The 23,762-nt window shown below is 43.2% G+C and overlaps 1 protein-coding gene across 2 annotated transcripts in view; it reads left to right on the top strand.

Annotated features, from left to right (window-relative positions):
• The first annotated feature begins 1,046 nt into the window (after nucleotides 1-1,046).
• The window catches only part of TENT4B (terminal nucleotidyltransferase 4B), a 42,853-nt gene continuing 20,137 nt past the window's right edge, over nucleotides 1,047-23,762 (top strand). For both annotated transcript variants that reach the window (XM_050903894.1, XM_050903895.1), the window contains exons 1-2: nucleotides 1,047-1,588; nucleotides 23,504-23,627. In XM_050903894.1, coding sequence (XP_050759851.1) covers nucleotides 1,047-1,588; nucleotides 23,504-23,627 — 666 coding nt within the window. The remainder of the gene's footprint in view (nucleotides 1,589-23,503; nucleotides 23,628-23,762) is intronic.

The following is a 23,762-nucleotide window of genomic DNA, read 5'->3' on the forward strand; positions in this document are numbered from 1 at the left end:
TTACTGTGTTGTGTATGTAACATCTTTTTCCATCTGCAGAAGCGTTGGCTATACAAGTATGGCACCTAGGCTCTCTTTTCCTCTCCTTTGGAGCTGAATGAAAGGCAGGAAGACCTAGAAGTATCCGTAACCATCCCAAAAACAGTTGTAGGGGAGTGCAGAGGCAGCTGACAGTGTATGAGAAGGGTAATGCGACCGCAGAAGACGCCCTGTACCGCAGAGCGCTGGTACCGGTACGCCCGACGCCCTTATCTAATGTACACAGGCACTAGCCTTACGGGCTGACAGAAGCAGCACCCCGCACCCCCCACAGCGGCGCCGGACCCTGCGGCCGCTCGGGCGCCCTCCGCCGCCCCGGCCCGGGCCTCCCCCGCCGGCGGTGCTGCCCCCTGCCGCCCGCCGGGGCCTCCGCCCGCGGCCCCCGGCCGGCCCCGGCTGCACCTGCCGCCGGCGGGGCTGGGGGAGCCGGGGCGAGGGCCCGTCCCCCGAGCGCGGCCGCTCCCTGCCGCTGCCCCGCACCCCTGAAGCGTGGGGTCGGCGGGCTCCCGCCGGCGGGTGTCCCGGCAGCCTCCGCCCCGCCGAGGGCCGGGCCGCCCCGGGACCAGGACGGTTCTGCCGTGAGAGGAGCCGCCGCTCTTGCCCGAGAGGTGCCCGACCTCGGGGCTCCGCTCCCCAGCGCCCCGGCACAGCGGCAGAGGCGCGAGGGAAGGCCGGGGGCGCCCGGCGGGTCCGAGCCGGGGGCGGCGGGTGGCGGGCCTGGGGTGAGGCCGGGGCCCGTCCGGGGCGCCGCCCGCCCGGCCCGGCCCGGCCGCCGCCGCCGCCCCCCTTTATTGCGCGCGGCCCGTGTGCCGGCGGCCCAGCCGGGCCCCGCCTCGCCGCGCTCGCCAGGAGGGGCGGGGGCTGTGGAGCGACGGCAGCGAGCAGGCAGGCGCGGAGCTGCCCTTCCATAGGAGCCGCCATTAGCGCTGGGACCCGGTGACAGGGTCTCGGCGTCGGCGGCCGGCGCGGCGCGGGGAGCGGAGGCAGCCGGGGTGGGTCCCCGTTTGATGGATCCCCGGATCGCCTGGTTCCAGCCAGAGCAGCTCGGCCCCTCGAACCGCCTGTGGATGCAGATCTGGGAGACCACGCAGGGGGTCCGCAACCTCTACTTCCAGCAGCAGCAGCAGCAGGAGCAGCAGCAGCAGCAGAGCGCCCCTGCCGGGGCCGGCCCGGCCTCCCCGCCCGGCATGTACCGCGCCCCCCGCGCCGACCCCCAGCCCGACTTCCTGCCGCTTGAGAGCGCCAACAACCAGCACAACCGCAGCCACCACCAGGCCTCGCCGCCCCCGGGGGCCGCCGCCTGGGCCCGGCCCGCACGGGGGGGGCCGCCCGCCGCCGCCGCCGCCGCGGCCGCCAGCAACAAGAGGAAGCGCGACAACAAGGCCAGCACCTTCGGGCTCAACTACAGCCTCCTGCTGGGCCCCCCCGGGCAGGGCCGGGCCCCCGCCCTGGGGGACGAGCCAGCCTCCCGGGCCCAGGCCGGCCTGGCCGAGCCGCTCTACACCGGCACCCCCTGGAAGAAGAGGAACTACAGCCAGGGAGTCGTGGGGTGAGCGGCCGCGGCCGGAGGGCGGGCGGGCGGGCCGAGGGGGCGCCGGGCAGCGGCTAGCGCCGGGCCTGGCCCCGGCCCGGCCTCCGGAGGAGGCGGGGGCCGAGGCCCTCCCCGCCCCAGGGCCGGCGCGGGGAGCGCGGCCGCAACGCCGGGGCCGGGCAGCGGTAGCGGGGCGGCGCGGTGCCGCGCACGGGGCGCCCGCTGAGGTGCGGCGGTGGGGGACGCTGGGCCGCGACACCTGAGGCGGGGCGCGGCCCAGGCCCCGGCCCCGGCCCCGGCGGGTGGCGCAGGGTAGCCGGGCCGGGTCCGCGGGGCACGGCTCGCCGCCGGCGGGGGGAGACAGGGGCAGCGGGCGCCGGGCCGCTGCCCCGGCTGTCGGTGCCCGGCGCGGCGCGGGCCGCCGGGGAAGCGGCCCCGCGCACCCGCCGCCCGGCCCCGGTGGTGCCCGCCGGCCGAGCGGCCTGCGACGGGGCAGCCCCTTGCGTGCCGCGGCGCTTAGCGTCCTGCCCTCCGGGGCGAGCGGCGTCGGCTGGGCTGCGCCGCGCCGCCGGCCGGGGCGGTGACTCCCCGGGGAGGGGGGAATAAACGCATTTGGCGGCGGGGGCAGCGCCTGCCGCCGGTGCCCGGGTGCCCGTGTGCATGCTAATGGTGCGGGCACGCCTATCCGCAGGGGACGGGAGGTCCTCGCAGGCTCTTCTGCTGTCACCGCCGTGTGCACGTGGGGCGTGTTACACGCTCCTCGCCCGGTAACGTGCCTTGCTCCTCAAATACAAGTGTTCCGCTGTCATTCTCCTGCTCGCTTTGCGGTTATTCTGGTTTTTTTGTTGCTGTTGAGATGTCTGATACCATTGCTGCTCACGCACATGCTGCGGGGCTGGATGAGGCGCCTCACTCGGCTGTCGCTCAGGGTGGCTGAGCTGGGGGGAGGAAGGAGAACAGCAGGCAGCACGCTGTCAGCTGTGCAGCTCCTGCTCGCCTGCCCTCCGCAGCCACTGTCAAGCACACTTCTAAAGCTTTGTGCTGCATGTGGAACAAATGCATAGTAGGAACTATAACTTAAAAAAAAAAATCTGCTACTGTTAAAAGAAAGTGCATCGACTAGGTAATTACATGGGGAGTGTGTTTTCTAAGGCCTGACAGAGAAGGTATGCACACATGCTGGTACCCACTCTCAGAACTGAACTTGCATGCATGTATAGAGCATTATGGATTTCAGTATGGCATTATTAATGGTTTTCATGGATCTCTGACCGTGGAATGCATGTGCTGATCTGAGTATTTTGTCCGTAGTGTTTTTGTGTTAGCTTAGGTCTCATCGGTTGGTGTTGCACGAGCCCACGGAGATTGAGGGCAGGCAAACATGTATCTTCTGTTTACCTGAGAACTGTTTTGAGCCTTCCCTCCCCCCTTTTTAAACACGGGGATGGCTTTTGATATGGGCGATGCCCTGGATAAAAGCCATTTGGTAACTTCTGTGGCTCTTTTTTTTTTTTTTTTAAAGTTCATGCTTTTCAAAATACAACCTTTGCCTTGACCCATAGCATACCCCTCCTCCCCGCGGCAAGAGCACGTTGACGTGTATTTGACTTGTTAAGTATGGATTTCTGGTGTGGCGTATGCAGGTGTAATACCCTTTCCAATCCTGCTCCTTTTACAAACAAGTCTGGCTTCGTTCCAGGGTTCAGATGGCCGAGGTGTATGGTGACAGTCAAAGGCCCGGAAGAGCTCATTTTAGAAATCAGTAATGATTTGGGTGCGTCAGTTTTTGTGTGCCCAGCTTGTACCTCATGGTCCTTCAGCCCCCTCCCACTGCAAAGCGTTGACCTCTGCCTTCCGAAATCACCGTTCTGTAAGATTTGTCAAAATGACTATTCAAATTTGCTGGTCACTTTGGAAGACAAACTCTTACCACCTCTGGCTCCCTATTTTCTTGCCGGCTCCTATGTTGCCTTTACTGCTGGGGTTATAATAATTCATAAAATGACACTGCAGAAGTGTGCTATTTTAAGTTCTGTGGTCACTATACATGGGAACCTTCCGTAACTTTCTTCACACGACGTAAAAGTAATGTGTGCAAAACATACCAAGTACTGAGTTTTTCTAAGTTAGTTTTTGGACTCTGTTTATCTTCTACCTTGTCACTTATTTACTTGAAGGTTGAGGAATATTTTTAGAAGTGCCTTTCTCTCTCTCTGTCTTGTAAATCCACAAACCTTTTCCCTGTATTGAAGATATGGGGGGGAAAGAGTGAGCTTCAGCAAGAGATTAATAATTATAATAGTAATAACAATAGCTGTACCAAAGTATTCAAGGTGATGTCTGTTGCTAGAGTAGAATTTCGGTTGAATCAGTTTCAAACTCCAAGTGGAAGCACGTTATGGACTTTTTTTTTTTTAGTAGTATCAAAAAGTACTCAAATATGTTGGTCTACATTCGGCTTGACTGTCTAGTTTGTGGTGTATATTTACATGATGCTGAGGTTCTCTTTTAGCCTTTGTTTAAAGGAGAGTAAGGTAGAGTGTTTCTAAGGTACACCCCTACGTTGCTTTTCCTAAATTATGGGAGTCAGTGGTGTTTGCTTCTAAAAAACTATTTATTCCAAAGGTATTTAGAGGCAGTTGGCTAACAAATCTTGAATGAAAAATTGTGAAAACAATTTCTAAAAGGAGCTGAAGCCTCTTAGGAAAGCACAGAAAATGCTTAGGTCTTGTGAAGGTTGCAGCGTGACCAACTAGCTGCTGGCAAGGCCGCGTGAAGCCTCCCATGTAACTGCCCATGGTGTGCACTGAGGTGCTGCCATTGCTGCTGCATACAAGTTTCTTTTTAATAACTGTCTGTTGTAGGGCATCTGTCTCGGGTCTTGAGACATTGGACAGTAATGATGGATAGAGAGATTTGTAACCTAGCAAATGCGGTTGTTGCTAAAGTAAATATTTTAAATTAATTATTTCCATCATTAATTCCTAAATTTGTGTTGAGTAGTTCTAACAGTTATTGGGGAAAAAAGATATCTGCAGTTCTATTACGGCATTACTTGTGTGTTAACAGGTAGCTTTTTCATCCCTAATTGTTTCAATGCGAGTTGTGAAAAAATTGTAAAGGTTCTCAACACTTTTCCCTGTATACCATCCTGTAGTTTTGTTCAGTTAGTCACTTCAAATTTTGAGTCTTTTGAATAAGACAGTATTGTGAAACACTCTCATTTTCAGAAAGATTAGGCCTGACTTGCTGGCAAATGCAGTTGAAACCTGACATGTGGCATTCATATTTCCAGTGCAAGGATGTCACTTGTGTGTACGGCTGTGCAAAACCAGCTCTGAATATGCAGTTTATTGATCAGCTGTCTGGAAAAACAGTCCAATAATTTTTAGCTAGTTGGACAGTTCATGTAAACACATAACAGCGTGTAACTAGCTGTCTAAAGATTTAGGTACGGTAAACATGTTGAAATAGTAGAGATTTTGGTTAAAAGCTAAGTATCTGTTCAGTCAAATCTTTGAGTTTTTTCAGGTTTTTTATTTTTATTGAGAAACATACTTTCTTAGTTAATGCTACTGATATGTACAAAAAGATGACCAAATAATTAAAAAATAACCCACAGCAGTATTGTTTTTGATTTCAAGATAGATTTCTTACAAAGTGTGCACAATATTTGCTAACATTCACCAATGCTGAAATACTGATATTCAACACATGACCAGTTTTTACGCCCACAGAGTTAATGGTGCTATTGTACACATCGTATTCTGGCCTACCTTTGGTATTTTCCCTTATTCTAAGTTTTCAGACTTGCAGTTCTATCTAAATGTAGATGTTTGCATTACAGGTACTCTGCTTTGTTCTGGCACTCTTAACTTTGTGAATTCTGAAATATCACTGTAAATCAATTGTGTAGTACTGCCTGCAAGTTGCTTTGCACCAGTCGGATTCAGCTTGCCTGTCTTACATCCTCTGGAGACTTTGTCAACAGACAGCAGTGCTAAAAAGAACAGCTAACGCAGAAAACGAATGAAAAGTTTTACAGCATGTGTACGATGCTACTGTTGACTTAACACCTAACATACCTTTGAAAAGTTTAATTGGATTTGCCTTGACAGGGTACTTAGTAGCAAAACACAAGGCTGTAGAAGGATGTGTGGGTTGGGGTTTTTGAGGGGAGTGTGTGTGTGTGTGTATTTGTGTATTTTTGTATTTGTGTCCCAAGGGCAACAGTAAATAATGTTAGTAATGTCACAATTAAAAAGGGAGAAAAAGTATTTGGGATACTGAAATGGCTGTTCTAGAGCTTTCACTGAGTTTAGATTGAGCCTAGCTAAAAGATGACACAAGAAAAACTTCTTAAGCCAGAAGTCTTAAGGGTAACAGAACCCAAAAATAAAGACTTGTATGTAAGTTAGCCCTGTCTTCTCATAGGTTTCTGTGATTCTTGTGCCAAAGGAAAGAGTCCAGTTGCAGTTCCCAGGTAGGAGATGTGGATCTAGGGACTCTGTATGGAGCTGGTTAGTTTTCACAGGAATCTGCAGCCAAAGGCAAGAACCCAATTAATGTGTGAGTTTAAGGAGGAAAATTTGTCATGTGTACTCCTGAGGAGGAACCTGGGTTAAATAGAAAACAGTGCATTTTAAAATGCTGAATGCCCACTGTTTTGAAGTACTGATGGAAACTTTGCCATGCAAGGGAGAGAATGCTGTGACCCCCAGAGGAGGGGTGTGCAGACGGACGTGCACATACTCGCAGGGTGCTGAATTGGTTGGCACAGAATTGAGCAGGCTTCAGCTTATTTGATATAAGGGTTTCCAGCATGTTGCCCAGGATTACAGCAGATACCATGAAATAAAATCATAGCTACTTTAGGAATAAAATAGCTTAAACCCGTACGTCTTTGCTACAGAAATTCTATTATGATTTTTTTCACGTGAAGTTTGTCAGCTTCTCAGGTCTTTTAATCTCTTTTTGGAAAAAAGCTAAGTGCATTAAGGCAGGTGCAAGCTCATTCTTTGCAGGCTTTGAGCTGACCAGAAGACATGCAGCTACAGTAATGCAGCTGTCTGCCTGAGATAACTTACCCGGTGTCTCTTTAGCTCTTATTTGCTCAGGCCCTTGCATGGTATCCGCCACAGTAGCATGATTTCTACATGGGTTGGAGCATGAACAGAAAGAGCTGAGTGTAGCGTGAGCAGAGCAAGTATGTGTACGTGCAGCAAAACGTCTAGCCAGACTAAATGCCTAACTTAAGGAAATTTGGTAGAATCTTAATCAATTGTGGTGTTGTTCATCATGTACTCTTAAGTGCTTAAATCAAATGCATGGGTAGTGCTTGATTTGCTGTTGCATTACTCTATACATACAAATGCTTCACATAAGTGAAACAAGCACTTCTGTGCACAGATTTCTGATTTCTGGTGAAACAACAATGAGGTGTGTGCATGACTTCTTAATATATCTTCTGTTAGAGTAGTTGCATGTGTTTTGGATTTAGTGAAGACATGTATGTTAAAACATAGGTTGCAGTTGAATTCACTGTGTACGTAATTTGTAAAAATGAATTATTCAGGAGAAATTCATAGACACAAATCTGTTTGCTTCCCCAAAAAGCCTCTTAGAACAGTACTCTGTCCTCACTCTGTAGCTGCGTATGTAAGCTGTAAGGTAGAAGTGCAAGGATGTGACTTGAGTGCAAATCCTTTTCTTGTATCCGTCTGATAAGATCCACCGTTGCTCTCCGTCTCGTCCTGAGTCATGCCACAGCACAGTTCTGGCAGTACCCTTGTGACAGCTTGTGCAGCTCTTGAAGGCGGTCATCTGGGTTTTATGGAAGTGAAATCAGATATTTCCCCACAGCCTCCTGTAGTAAGAAATGACTTCTTTTGAAGGGGTTGGGAGAGAGGAACAAGTTTACTAGGGGATGAAGATGTTGGACTCAAGGCAGTTTGAGGAAACCTTTAGGAAATATACTGTAAATATTATATAACAGTATTGTTTGAGCTTGCAGAATTTTGGAATGGTGCCAAGTTTCGGCATGTTTTGTTTAAACAGTTTAAGGAGGACTTCAGAGGCCTGCTGGTTTCTACATGTGCAAGGAAACAGCATGTGAAAGTATTCTTGTGAACTGTTTTCTCCAATTCTTATCGTCTGTTTGGGACTTGGACACCTATTTACCTTGGAGTGGCTATATAAGGAACAGAAGTTTGGCGGACTTTTTTTGGTAGATAGAGATGTCTATATTAAGTAATAGGAAGAGTATGTCATTCCCTCTTGTGTGCTTGCTGATTCCCAAGAGCCAATACGTGCTTTCTGTGGCAGCATGCATTTGAAAAAAGAGCATCTGCTCACCCTGAATCTTTATTAGTATTGTATTGAACTGCGTTGGGGTTGTAGCTCTTATTTTTTAATTGGCAAACTGTTAGTATAAGGTCAGTTTTAGGAACCCTGAGATCATATTGTTGGTCGTATAGAACACAAATAGATGGAGACCTGTGTCATGAAAGCATAGTGTTGCTTTTTTCTCTCTTTCAAATTTTTTTTTTTTTAACCATCTTGCTGTTATACTTTGTTCCTGGGCAGTTTCTATTCACTTATTTAAAGTTGGAGTATGAGGTCTGTTTTTTACTTTGGGAATTTGCAAAACTTTGAAATGTAGTTTTGAAAAGTGTACATAACCTTACTATCAAAATAGGCAATAATATACATACTTCATGTATCTTTTTATTGACTTCATAATATGGTGATTCAGAATACATCTCTGAATATGGAATATGTGCTCGCAAAATAATGCATATGCCAAAATTTAAGAGCTGACTGTTGCTTCAATGTTTTTTATGTTGCATGTGATGTAAAACAGTGGTTCCTACGCTCTCTTTGCTGGATGTTGGAACTGGCAGCAGTAGCAGAATGCGGCCTAGAGCCAGCATAGGTGTTTTGTTGAGAGGCGTGTCTGCTGGTAGTGATATAACGACATAACCAGTGAAAATCTTGCATAATACATATTATAAGCAAATAAATACTGTTGCTGTTCTTAGTGAGCAGTTGGCATGCTAATTCATTATTTGAACATGCTGGGATTTCTTAAATTATGAATTATCTTTTTGGATGAACTGCTAAAGAGCGCTCAAGATGTCAGTGGTATTTGAATATTGCTTTCTGTCCCTTTGCCTAGAAATTGGCGCTGAAGAAAATATTCCTATAAGCAACAAAAAGAGAGGAAAACCAGCGAACTGGATGCAGGCTTCAGATATTTTTCATAGGCTGCAAATAGCTTTACAGAAGGAGCAATTTGAACTTTAATCATTTTGTAACTTTAACCTACAATAGATAACACAGCAGGAATTTTTTCCAGGAAAACTATGAACTTATGATGTCAAAGCAAGAGATAGACGTGGATTGAAGCAGCAGAACTCTTCTTTGTAAGTTTGTACAAAAACCTCTCCTACAGATCTCTAGAGCCTGTTTAAATCTTTTCAATAACTTTGTATTGGTGATACTCATGTGTTGTATCATGATCATGCAATTAATGTATTAGTATTGCTGCATTCAGTATAGGTCTTTTGATACTACCTGTCCCTGATGGTTGTCTTTCTGACCCTTAAAGCTGTGTCACAAAATTTGTGTGAGACTGAGGAGCACAGCCCATGAGCTGATTGTGTACCATGGCTGTCTACGGGGCCACAAAGCTCTGAGGGTAGGTCACAGGTAGGAGGCAGCTGCTCCAGGGCAGTTCTAGCACATCAGCTCAGTGTGAGGATGAACTGGCTGCATGACTGGGTCTGAGGATGTCTTATGCTGGTACATCAGCAACATCTGTTAATTTTCTTCCTCCCATGGTGACAATTAAGATTATTTGGCAGCCCTCATTCCAGATCAGCCTCTCTGACAGTCTCGTAATGTCCTCCATGGCATGAGAACTACATCTGAATTATTCAAAAGCGATGTGCAGCTGAAGAGGCACAGTCTCACTACGATTGCTTGAGAAGGCTTTATGGTGTGGAATTCTGCATCACCATACTGTATTGCTTACATCTTGCAGGTTTTTTTTTTGCATTGCATTTTACAGGATTTTTACTGGGAAGCAATGGTAGCAGAGGCTGAAATAAGCAGAGGCTTAGGATCAAAGTAAGTGTCTGCGCATCTCCACTCTTCCATCTTGTCGGCGTGATTTATTAGGGGGGAAATAGCCAACACTACATTGAAAATGTTGTTAGACAGCATGAAGGAAATAGTGTTGTGATTCTACAAGTAATGGGATATAACAGTGGGCAAATGGAAGCATTAAAGTCCTCTAGAAACTTCCAAGTCAGAGAAATGAAGGTAGTAGAGGAAGAGGTGAGTAGGTGAGTAGGAACATTGGCTCAACATCTTCACTCAGTGTAGATTTACTTCCAGGTAGATTTAAGTACACACATTTAAAGTGTCATATACTTTTTTACAATTACTTTATTTATGGACCCAGTAAAATCTGAAAGAACTTGCATTAACCTGTCACAAATATCAAATATAGATAAGCCCTTCATATAATGTCATACTGTAATTAGAGTAAGACTACCGCTAAAATACAGCATGCAGGAATAGCTTGCTGTAGTCTGATGACTAAGGTGTTGATCTTACTGTTAATGTGTCGATGTGTAGTCTGAAGATAACAAGTCCTTAATGAAAGCTTGTTGACCTTGCCTGACCTCTTGATGTTGTGATTGATCTAGACTGAGGAAGTGTGATAACATAACTTCTTCTTTTCTTAAGTTTTTGTCTCACTGTGTTAATTTTAGAGCTATTCACTTCCTCTGTTACTTTAGGAACAGCTGATATTTTCTTATGTATTACAAAAAGCAAAAGTTTTTTTTGTTCTGGTTTTGGGGTTTTTTTGTTTGTTTCATTTCAGGGGGATTGTTACAAAAAGCATACTCCTTTATATGTATTTACATTCCTCCCCCTTCTCCCTCAGTGATATATGGTCCTGAATCTAAAACTGTATGCATATCATTTTTTAAAATTGTGTGAAGTTTTACTCTGGACTTGCGCCTTGCACAATGGCTTTATCTCTTATGTATTCAGAGGTACTCCTGGTCGGCAAGCTTTCCAGAACTGTCAGTTAAAGTATTGAGTTAAACATAGTGCAGTGAAGGAACTATCTTGATCTCAATAATGATCATGATTGCAAATCACACAGTCTTGGGTCAATATTGAGCCGGGCTGAAAAAATGAGGTCCTTACAGTTTATTTTATTTAATTTTTGCTTTGTTATGTCACACTCTTCTTCAGTTGGGTGATTCAACTCACGTGCTTGATGATCTTCTATTTACTTAGCGTTCAGGTTGTGTTTTGGGCTCGGTGTCTTACTCTCATTCATCCATGGGGATTTTTCCTTGTAGTCATCATACTTGGCAGGTACTCACAGGAGAAAATTTTCATGTTGATATTTGCCTTGAAGAGCTAGTTCGTTATATGAGGTAAGCAGCTTCTTTACATGTACCTCTGCTTCCAGCGTCAGGTGGAAGAGAAGTTTGCCTCATTGAGCTGTTGGATTTCCTCTTACAGGATAGTTTTGGAGATGAGGCAGAAAGGACAGTACTGTCTTGCTTTTGTTGCTGTCTTGTAATTATATTATACATCAGCTGCAACCATTTTCTTAGCTAAAATCTGTCTAAATTTGAATTAACTAGTGATCTTCTGAAGCTGCTCTTGTTACAACTTGGCCAAATGTGACAGGGCATATACAGGTGGTAAAAGGTAATGTTTCAGTGGCAGTAAGTAGCAGTGTCAGCTCCCGGCATAACAGCACCTTGGAGCAAACGAGAGAATAACTGTGTAATAACAAACTTCCTCTCTCGTTTCTTGTATAATGTGGTATTTGCCTGTAGGCATCAAGTCACTGAACATTATATTCTGGAAAAGTTCACTTCAGCCTTTGCTCCTCTGAAGCATACCTGCTTCAGGCATGCTGAAACGTGCTCTTTCTAGTTGCTATTGATTCAGCAGTTTGTAGAACTCGAAGCGACCCTCTTACTCTTCTCTGATAGCTGGTCTCTCCTGCTGGTGGAGTGGTCTCCACTTTTTTGGTACACTAGACACATTTGCTTAATCTTCAAATTATTATTGAAATTATTTTGAGAGAGTGGTTTCAGTAAGTGACTTGGATGAATCTTGAGTGGGTTTCTGAGAGCTCTGCACAGCCCCTCGCTTTCCATTTGCTACTTTTGTCGGAAGACTGCGCACAAATGTGTTAATGCACGACATGTGGACGGCGTGAGGAGGTGTGCCATGCTGGGGATGTCCCATCCTAGAGTGGGTTCCAGTGTTCACCTGTGTGATATGAGGCCTGGGTCAACTGTGAGGATTTAACTCTCAAACCATTAGAAGTCCCTTTTTTCCACCATGTGCTGATTCTTTTGTCCTTATGTCCAAGCAGAACCCAGCAATTGAGGTAGTTGCATGAAATCTTTTATAAGTCATCTTTCAGCATATATTGGTGTCTCTGAATTTTAAGATTTTGGACTCATGGGAAGTATTTCAGTGAAGTATTTTCTAGGCTTATATTGGTGGTTTTCTGACAGATGTGCTAGCTGAAGCTTCAGGGGAGAGAAGAAGATAAAACCCATGATTTAATCCACAGGGTTAGTCAGAGACCGGCTTCTCCAGATACTTTGAAGGACGAGACCGGTCACCTACATTGGAGGAGGAAGCATTTCTTCCAGTTCCTGACATCGAAGCTCTTGAGTGTGCATCTCTATCACTGGGCTAATAGAGTTGACCCCAGGAAACATTTTTCTGTGATCTGCTTAGGCATTGTCCTTTTTTGACAGTTATTGTTTGTAGCTTTCTAGCCTGGAGTGATAAGCAGAGCGAGAGGAGGCTGGTGACTCTCCAAAATATTTTACAGGTTGAGTGCTACTGCCCATGGTTTTTCTGGTACCCGTGCATCCTGCCTTGCAAGTGGGAATATCTGAGCACAAGAGAACAAACCAGAATATGAACAAATAGTTTTTAATATATACCTTTAAGGGAGCATATTACTGCATCATGAGTCCCAAAATGAATACTGCGTTGTTTAATCTGAACATAGTTCCCTGTGCACACCCTTACTGTAAAGATAACAAATCATCAAAGTAAAAAGTTACCTGAAATGTTCCTTGTACCTTGCCATAGTATGTGTGATTGTTGTTCCTCCTCCTCCTCCTCCTTCAAAATGCACCTTCTCCAGTCATTTCTGAGCATTTGGAAGTGAGGGGGAGAACTACTTCTGGTATTTGAATTTTGCCTGGATATGACAGCAGCGTGTCTCAACTTGTATTAATATTGTAGCAGAGTGTCATCAAAGTGCAGTAACAAGGAATAAATGGGCGATAAGCTGGTTCTGAACATGTGCTAAACAGGTAAGTTGGAGTCACTGTCCATTTTGCTTGAAGAATATAAATTTAACATACAAACTTAAAACCTTGTGGTTTTAATAGTAAGTGTTAACTTCAAATCTTTTCATAAGAAGTTGTGAATACTTCTGACATAGGAGATGGGACAGAAGTGACTTGTGGCTTGCTTTTATGTTCCTTGAATATTCCAAAATGCTGTGCAAAATTCCCTCCTCTCAAAAAAAAAAAAAAAAAAGGCCACCCAAAACTGAATGTTAGAAAATGTTGGAAAGCTTTAGGAATCTGCGTTGACTTTCCAGGTGGCATACTGGCACTTCAGATTTAATTTGAAAATGTTCTTATGCTGGAGCTGAAAAGGTGTTAACAAACTGCAACTGTGGCTAGTTATTGGACTTAATATTTTTATATTAAGTCATTTTAAGTTTGATGTAATGTGTTACTGAAGCAGAGGTGTTCAGAGTTTTATTCTGTTCTTGGTTCTTCTTCCTACTTAGCAGCTAAAAAGCAGGCTTGCTGCACAGATGGACGTGAGGTGGCTTTCTGGAGTTAGCACAGTGCGTTACTGATTTGCAGGGACAAGTGTGTAAGCAGTACCGGCTGCTGGTAGGAACTCGGACTTTAAACAGCTTTTTGACTTGGCTTTGAGGTGAACAGTGTAAGCCTAGGATTGTGGTAGTGTCTCTCTTCCTTCTTAGGGACTGATACGGGCTTATTTGGGGTGGATGTTTGAAAGTTTAAATCAGCTCTGATGGAAGGAGACGGGAGTTAATAATTACATTGCTCTCCTTCCTTTCATTTAACTGATCTTTCAAGTCAAATAATTTATCAAATCATAAACAAGAAGAATATTTGTCAGGCAGAACCTGCTGTGTGTGTGAAAGTAGAGGACTTTTCTCTACTCTCTTCTGTGTCAGAAAACCCTGTTTTGAGCCCCGCGTGAGGCTTGCCTGGCTCAATGTTGGGTGACCCGCTGCACATGCGGCTGTTTACGTGGTGACAAAGGTCTGTGCTGCAAGGTTTTAGCTCCAATCAGAGTCTTCAGATGGAGATTTTTTTTCCGAGCACGTTGTCCATCGGAAGTGCTTGTCAGCCTGCAGGCAGTGTGTTAGTCTCGCCTCTGCCCAGATAGCATACGGTGTCATTTATTGGCAGGTCACAGATTGTTTGTTTATGTGATAATATTTACTACACTAACAAAATAGTAGCAATATACTGGTGATGTATAAAGAACCGTCCTGCTACCCTGGCTTTATGGAGGCAAGCAGAAAGGTGTATTAGCTGACCTGCTACATCCCTCTGTTCTGGTTTAATAGTAACACCACTGGTGATATTTGCAAAACTGATCTAATACGCTTTTGTTTTTTTAACTCCCTTCTCCTGCCTGTTGTGCTGGTACAGAAAGGGTCAGACCTACTCGCAAGCATTGCGGGGATTTGCTGGCTATAGCTTTTGTTACAATCCTAATGCAAACCCAGACATTACTGTATTATTGGGAAAGTTCAGCTAATACAAATTGAACTACTACTGATACTGATAGTTACTTTTACTTTTTGTTAAGCTCTTGTTTAAAAAAAACTAATAAACTGTTGTTTGATCTTCTTTAGTGAGAGTTTTTTAAGCAAGGGGAATTGGCAGGCTGAGGAATTACTAATTGCCCACTACAGGAAATAGATACCTTTAACTTCTCTGTGGTTTTAGCTGTTCGGAAATTTACCTCAAGTTGTAATTACAGAATGTATGAAGTGCATGCTAACAGTTGCACTTTAAACTTAAAGGCTTTTAAAAATATCTGTATTTTAAATTATGAGGTTGCAAACTGCATAGCTGGTCTGTGTATGTAACTGTTCCAACAGACTAGTACTTTTCTACAAGTGAGCTAAAGAAAAACCTTGTGGTAGTATTTTATAGGAGATGTTGGAATTACTGGTGTGTTTCAAGATAATTAGATATTACTAGAGTTGAAGCCTTTTTGTCATTACAAAATAAAACAGCTATTTCCCATCTCTGCTCTTCCCACTTTGTTTTTCCTGCACAAAACCTTTCTCTCCTGCTTCATCTTGTTCTTTTGTTAGTACTTTTTCTTTTGGCTCAGTAGAGGTAGCAGTTTCTCTCTCTCTCTCTCTCTCTTTTTTTTTTTTTTTTTTTTTTTTTTTTTTTTCCCCCCCCCACTCCTTTGTTAGCAAACCGCATGCATTACTTTGGCAACCCATTGCCTGGGAGAAGAGAAGCAGCAGACTCTCATAGCACTTGCTTACAGAGATGGGAAGGAGGAACGATATGTAGATACTTTCCAGGGAAGAAATAGAAGGTTATTCCCACATGTGTAGTTATTCAGCTAGATTGTTTTTATGTACAGTATGATTTAAAAAAAAACAAACAAACAAACAATGGGAAGTAAGGGTACTTCTCAAAATGGTCTTTCCAGTTGGCATTTGATGTTTTTGCTGGAAATGCTGTAAAAATAGAGAGCAAGAGTGAGTATGCATATGGCATGGGTTTAAAAGCCTGTGGATCAGTTGCAGAGTTATGCTTCAGATTGCTTATTGGTAGGACTAATTCAAGCATCTGATTTATGATTAAAGTTCAGTAGGACTTTTTTTCCTCTTAAAAGACAAATTTCTGTAGGCAGAATTCTAGTACATCTGAGTGTATTTTAGGAAGACAAAGCACACATTGCAATTTATAAACAGACAAAAAATGCTCCCTTCTACCTTAATAGGAAACAAGTGTCTCTTACATTACTTCTTGACTAAAGAATGTGCTTGGGAGTTTTAATTAGAAATAACTTGAATCAGTTTAAAGAAGATAACATTCATCCTGATTGAAGTAAAGAATCTATAAAATAAAAAAAAAAGAAAAGATGGAGATAACAGTTTAAATAATTGAAAAGAACTGCCCACATTGCTTCTTTCTCCTGTGTTTTAATATGTCTCTACTACACTTTGGCCGTTTCCATAAGGCACTGCTATTTTAGTGCCTTTTATGATGCAGTTAAACCCATAAGTTTATGTTAAATCCAGAATATAAATAAAAAACTACTTTAATTTGAGGGGTTTGGGCAGATGGGTGTTGACTGGGAGGAAGAAAGAGGGGACTGTGCTATATGCTTTCAAATATTTGCACAGCATAGAAATCGTAGGTCCTGTAATGTAAATTTAGTGGCATCTTTTTTTACTCCACAGCATTTGAAGAAATGTGCATAATCAGTCCACCATAAATTGTTGAAGTGAACAAACTAACTCCATTCAGAAAAGTGTTTTCAAACTTAGTATCAGAGTGATTAGATTAATCCTGAAAGACATTAGTCCTGAAAACAGGATCTGGATTCCTGAATCATTTACGTATTTGTGAAAATTTTGCCCTCCCTCAGTCCTAAAAGGCAATTCTGCGAATTACTCAGCAGATGACAAATGCTAGTCAGAAAGGTCAAGCTGTTCTTGGGTAAATACGGAAAGCTACTCAAATATCGCTTGGTTGCCGGAGGTGGTCTTCTGGATGTAGATGCCAGTTGAAGGTGTTTCTTCCACTGGCCTCTTTTCGCCTCTTGCCATCTGGGTGGAAGCGACTGCTGCTGCTGTCCTCGAGGGGTCCTCTTAGGGCTCCCCGCTATGCTTAGGCTGCTTTAGCTGAACTGATGAAGGTGGTGGGATTTAACTTGGCTAACTTTGTCTTAGATGGATTAGGGAGGCTTGTGTAATCCTGTTATAACAGACCTTGTCACTGGGAAGCCGGGGAGTGGTAACAAACACCTGGGCTATAATGGAAGGGGACAGAAATAAATCTCATTTGCCTAGCTCTCTGCAAAGTGAAATTCTCGATTTGCATCTTAGGAAACTGTTTATACAGTAGATATCCTGATTTTTAGTGATGTTTAGTAATCATATGGCAGTGGAATACCTGTTTTTTCTGCATGTCTGTTTTTAGGTAAACTGTGAAAAGATGGTCTGTGAAGCTATATTTCGAATGAGTGAACTGAACTGAAGAAAAATGTGTGATACCAAAAACCCAGCTCCTTTAGCTTTCCTGGTTTTGTCAGGTTACTGATACGGACATCTTTTGGGATGTTTCATTTTAAAGCTCCCATAGAGCATATGTGGCTCAAAATATGGTTACTATGTGACCTATAATATATTGATATGGTTCAGTAACTAAGGATGTAAAAAGCAATGGTCAAAGTCTCTGAGGCTTTTGAAAATTGTTTGCTTTATTATGCACAATTTTAGTTTCTTACGAGGTCTGATGTATCAGTCACCATCAAACTTAACTGCCTATTAAATCACTTGCAGGTGCAGTTAGGTGTTTTTTCAGTAGCTTAAAACAGCAAATATTAAAAGAATTTGTCTGCTACAGAGGCCCAGGTGGTAGGGAGAGGATGTCAGCAGATGCTTCATATTTACAGTTCCCTTCGCTACTCTAATGTTTGGTTTTACTTGAGTTTGTAGGTGGGAAAATAATTTGTGATCTTTACAGTGTCTGGTGCTGTTCCTGCTTCGTTGTTCAACACATGTAGAAGGTAATAGTAATCTAGAAATTATTTTATTAAGCTCAGGGGAGATTAATGTTAAAATTGAAAGTTAATTTGGGAAGCTGTTGGATTCCCCATCTTGTAGAGTGTCAACGTTGCTTTTGAAATAAATAATTTTTAAAAAACAGTTGTGAGGGGGAGAGGGAGGATTAGGCTCTCTGTGTCTTTCCTTTACCTTAGTTACAACTTTGTTCAAAACCACTTCAGGACCAAGTAGGTTGCCGATGGGAGAGGGAAGAGCTTTGTTTAGTTCATGAAGCTTCCGAAGGATCAGAATTTCCTGCCATAATTCTTTTTTTTTTTACAGTTGCAAAAACAGTACCATCTTTTTCTTAGTTAAACACCTTGGAAAGCTTCAAACTGAAGTTATTCTCTCTTCTCCTGTGCAATGCTAGCTTTCCTCTCGGGAGTGGAGGGATGGATGCAGTTAGGACTCTTTAAGTATTGATGCTTTCAAGAAGCTAAAATACCTCGGGTTCCTTCTTCACATTCTTCCCCAAAGAGAATTACAAACCTGAAATTCTACAATATTTCTCTTTGTTGCCTTTGTTTTTTTGTTTGTTTTTTTTTCCTCCAGAGGAGACTTAAAGTGGTAGGGGTAACTAAACACTGTCCTATGGGAATTATTCATCCAAAGAAAACTCGGGTACAAAAGGCTTATTTAGTGCTACAGGGGTACATTGCAAATATCCCATCCAAGTGTGGATATAAAATCAATAAACTCTTAAATCAGAAGTGATTCATAAAGCATAAGAGTTTGGGAAGGCAAAAGTCATCTGTGTTTTCATTGCTTACTTCTGCCCACCATCTGCAGAGGTTCTAAATAATTTAGATTTTCATCATTCTGAAAATGAAGCTTCCTTCAGAAAATCCTGCCAAAGAATAAATTGTAGTGCATGAGCACTATATGATTTCTTTGCGTATGGTTAATATCCATTGTTTTAAATTACCTTCAGTGATGTTGCAAATAGCATTTCCTGTGCAAATGAATACATATGCCCAAGGCAGAGGAAGCTCTTTGGGATGGATGAGCAGAATTTTTAACCCAGTCATTTTTAACAGTAGGAGCAGAACCTATGGGTAACACCCTGATGAGAGAAATTAGAACATGCATGCCTGCATAATTTCTCCTATGATATGAAGAGTGAAGAAGAGCCAGAGGAGAGTGGAAGTATAACACAATTCCAGAATGACAAAAGCAGGAAATTTTTCAATTACAGCTTATTACTCTGGTTAGTATAATACTGCATGTTGGCACACAAAGGCAACATTTAAGTGCTATCCTGTGATTAAGCAAAACCAGTCAGAATTATCTTTATCTCGCTGGCTGCTCTGCAGGACTGCACTCTGCTTCTCAGCTGCTCGAGGCAGGCAGGGAAGGTCCGTGGTATGGTCCCACTCGGGGCAGCCACTGGTGTGGCTGCCGAGCGCTGCGCGTTGGTTGTGTTGGGCTGGCTTCCTCCAAGCTGCTGAAATCTGTGAGCACAGTGGGCTAGTCATTTAGTCTGCATCAGGATCCTGGTGCAGAGAAGTGAACTTGTAGTATCTCCAGTTACGTTTCATAAAGCGACATGCCTCGCAGTATCACTCCTGGTTCCAGTTCTGGACTTACAGCAATAGCAAGTTGTGCTGCTTTATGTGTCAGGTAACTGAAGTGTTTGGTCAAGTGTATGTGCTTGTCCACGTATCTGTCTGTGCGCTGTGCATGTAAAGCAGAAATAACATTTTGTTCATACGTGATTTTTTTTTAATTGATAGCCAGAGGTGCAGTAAGATTGATACTCCAGAATAACGTCTTGGATATATGTAAACTAGTTAGAGAATCCTGAGTTGCACATTTAGAGCCCAAAGTTGTGCTACAGAATAAAGTAAGGTGTGATCAAACTAAGAAAGAAATGTAATGCACTGTGTTCCATAGTGCTTGCATCTGCACAAAAGCTGCGGCTTTTCACCTAAACGGCTTGCGTCTAAGCAGACTTGGGTTCCTCATGGTGCTATTCAGTGATGTTACGGTGGGAAGTCCTTCTTGTGATTACATCTTTTGCAGCCATAATTTATTTTTTAATGACGCATCACTGTCTCTGTCAGGTAAACATAACAGACACTATAATCCACTAAATTTAGTGGCTTCTCTTCTCTATAATTCTGTTCTGTCTGTGAAATTCTGATGGAATTGGCTTACCAGGCTTGAAAACAGGGTGTGATGCAGCTAGTACTTTGTTTTAAAACATACTCAGAGAAAGTGTAAGAGACTTTTTTTATTTTTCTTTTCCCCACATGTTAAGATTTCCTGAAGTACAGGACAAAGACCCACTTGTTTACTGCTATTTACTGTAATAAAAACAGTAAACTAATGCTCTTATGCATTGCAGAGAACTCTCTCCATGCATCCTAAGTAGGTCTTGGGTGTTGGTATGCTTCAGTATGACTATAAAGCCAAATGAAATATCTCTCCATAGTGAAATCAGGTTTATTACAGTGTAATTTCCTTCTAAAAACAAGTCTCCTTTTAAGGACTTTTATCTAAAATAACTAATGAATGTAATGGCATTAAATAATAAAATACTGTTATGATGCCAAAAATAACTTCTCAGTCTCTTTGATCTTCATTTCGGCTAAAGATATAAAATTCCACTAGAGACTCTTGTAAACAGACTCCATTAATCCAAACAAATTGTTTTGAAAAACAGCAACTATAATAGATGTTGATTAAGACAGTGAATAACCTTGAGTTTTAATTTTCAATACAGCTTGAGTTAACTCCACATTAATTGGAGTCACGCCTCTAAGTCATGTTGTACTGCTCTGAAATCTGCATGTGGCTACTTCTGTTTGTCTTGGCTTTAATTAATCATTCCCTTATTTCTTGGCAGCAGCCATTATTGGGCAGGGGAATACGGTTCCAGGTGTAGTCTTGAGCCTTTACGTCTTCTGCCTGCCTTCTGCATACTGTGGCTCTGTGCAGCACAGGCAGTCCTAGCAGTATGGAGTCTTGCAGCAGATAAAACGCAGATATGTCTGTAGTATTTCCAACTGGTGTGCTGATGGGAACTTTCTAGTAGTCTCTAAGCCTTTCTTCTGTCATTGAAAAAGTTCAGATTTCATTTTTTCTACATCTGCATTGTTTAGTAACATTCAGTGCATGTGTAATATAAGTTTCTGTGTGTTTGCATGCTGCTTAATTTTTTGTTTTGCCATAAAGCTTTACGTGACTACCTAAGAATAAGAAGGAACCCATTTAAGGAGGTGCAGACTTACGTCATTTATGTTTAGAAAAAGAAGTACATCTGGTTCTGACAACACATCATTATTTTATGTTCTTCTAAAGAACGCACCAATTGATATAATTATCTCGATTAAGAGTGTCAGTGGAGTTAATATACAGAAGTGCCTTGAGAACTGTAGCATCTATATGGCTTGGCCCTTTGTGTACTTGGGGGACCTCATTTCTGATTGCCTTGTTCTTTCAAAGTTCCCTTATGGGGCAGGGGAACAATTAACTCCTGTAAAGCAGAAGCCCAGAAGCAGCTGGGCCCACTAATGATGGGCAGTATGGATTTGTGCTGTGCCATACATTAATTTCTCCCCAGGGGATAGTCCCTTGGTAGTATCCCAGCACGTCTTGTGCCATTAAGTGCCCTCAGACAACGTGGTGCCACTCCTCATGGCATGGAGTGCATGCGTGCACTCAATCTTACGTTACTGAGAACATTGCTCTGGGGCAAATCTTGTGCCTTGTGGATGTAACCAGTCTGTTCCAGCTAGTCCAGAGGGGCAGAGGCAGAAATGGGGCTGTGTTGCTTGATCAATTCCCCAGAATGTAGCCCACAAAGAAAGTAAAGAGTTTGCCAGACATGATAGGAAACCTTAGGCTGACTCCCAGGTCTTCCTGTAAGCTGGTTCACCAAATTACAGTTGAAAAATAATTTGTGTTTTCTAGAGTTTGATTATCAGGTTTTTGCCTGTTTTCCTTGTTGCTCCTGTTTTAGAATGCTACCTTAATGGTCAAGCACTTGGAGACTAATTTAGCAATTCAGTATGTGTAGCTGGCAGTGGGGAGAGTGAACTTGATTGTTGGAGTGTTCAACTTCTCCTTTATCACGTACTTCTCACCGGAATTCAATTCTTGCAATGGGGGATGGCTGTAAGAAGGTTTAAGTGCCAACACGTTGAATAGCAGTGAAGAATAGAAGAGCAGGAGATGGCTGATAAGCCAAAGGCAGAGGAGTCAGTGCCTGTGTAAGGGATGGCGGTAGTTTGGAATGTGCACGTTAACCCCAGGTTGTAAGCTTCCAAGGAAAAGCAAGAAAACTGCCGGAGGAGGAGGTAAGAAATTTCCTAGTCATGTCAAAATAAATGCTGAAAACAGCATTTACCAGTATGAATATTGCAGCTGTGTTGTTCAGAACATCCTTGTGGTACCTGAGATGTTGTGCGTGAACAGGGTTTGGTGCCAGTGTGGCAGTAAGGAAGGGGAGAGGAGGGATATGGCACCTTGCATTTTTGCAGGAGATCTTTTGGGGCGGGGTTTAGTTTTTAGTTTCAGTGTTTGTAAGGCTCCTTCTGTAGGTCTCAAAGGAGGAGAAGCTTCTCCAAAGGTTGACTTAGAACAGCTAAATCAGGTATCTGTCTGGATATCCCTTTGGAGGAACTCTGTCAGAAGAGTTTTTCTCTTTGCGCTAGCTATAGAGAGCTGTGGTGATGGCCACCACAGGTTGCTAGGCTTTTATGGCTATTCCCTGAACCGTGTGTGTGGGAAATTCCAATAAATGCTCTGTGAAAAGTAATGTAAATATTTTATTCCTCTGTCTCTGAGAGAAAGAACCTTGTGTTGTTCATACCACTGCAGTACTGAAGAACATAATGCAGATGGTTTGAGTTCTGTCCCTACCCTGACTCTGTTAAATGCAACTTTCAGATATTTTAATCTGTTTTGTTGACATCCATATACAACTTCCAGTTATTAACATTTGATTTATTTAAGTGTGTGTGCAGTGGGGAAGTACTAGATTCCACATCTCATCTAAGGGCTTGCTTTTAATAAATTGCTCTCCTCTGATAGTCCCTCAGAGCTTTAAGGAGAAATGCAGTTGTACTTGGGAACTAGAAACAATACATTTAAAAAAAATAACTAGCTATTACTGTAATGGTCATTGCAGGAAACAAATGAAATTAATTCAGCTACTCTGTGGCTGGAATTAAAGGGTTGTGTCTGGTTTCTTTAAATACGTTATTAGTCAAGACAATGATGTGTTTATGATATTACAGAAGCATAGAAAGTTGTGGCACTGTATGAAGACATTTTTATTTCAGCTCTAATCATAGGCAATCTAAACATAACTTACTGACTGTGAGAAGCACATGTAGTATGGTAAACTGTCAAATACATGGGTTAACTGTCTGTCAATCACTTACTCTTCTGAGCCACCACTGCTGCATGTGTACTACTTACTTTCTTGTTATGGGGAGAGAGTGCATATTTAGTTATGCATCTTCTCTGAGCAGTAGAAGAAGCAGGTTTTTTAGCTTTAGTACTGGCACAATTACTATCAACTTTTTAAAAGCTTGGTACTGAATAGAGACTGATGCCTGAAACTCCCTAGCTGGTGCCAAGGGGCTGACTAGGAAGCGTTGGCTGAAAACCTCCTGTTTAAATTTTTGCGAAGTGTGTACTCAGAGCTTACACCTGCGTTCGTAGTTGAAGACTGAACCATTTCTGCGTTACGCTGGCATTAAAATACAGAGTGTGACTTTCAATGTGAATTGAAGGTGCTTCGATTTAGATTTGCTTCCACACTTTTAGCAAATGCAGTGCAATATTGACCTATGGCATAAGAAACTAACATGAAACTAAATGTTACTAAGTGTTGTGAATCTGGATTTTTTTTTTTAATTGCATGCTACTCTTAAACTGCCCCTTAACTAAATAGGTAACTAGGAGCTTAAAAAGCATGTTTGATTAGAGTAGTTGCTGTTTCATTCTCCTGTGAGTTTCTTCCTGACTTTCTGTTCTTTTTTTTTTTTTCTTAGTCTTCATGAAGAAATCATTGACTTTTATAAGTATATGTCTCCCAGACCTGAAGAAGAGAGAATGCGGATGGAAGTGGTGAACAGGATAGAAAACGTTATAAAAGAGCTCTGGCCTAATGCAGATGTGAGTAGGACACTGTTCTATTTGTTAATACATAAAAGCAACATTTTCTGCCTGTTTACTTTGTAAAGTATTGAATAATGAAAATACTGTTTATTTTTCCATATTTAAAAAACCTGAGGATTTCTGGTCAAATGA

Source organism: Gymnogyps californianus, chromosome 12 (genome assembly GCF_018139145.2).
Source record: "Gymnogyps californianus isolate 813 chromosome 12, ASM1813914v2, whole genome shotgun sequence".
Classification (NCBI taxonomy): Eukaryota; Metazoa; Chordata; class Aves; order Accipitriformes; family Cathartidae; genus Gymnogyps; species Gymnogyps californianus.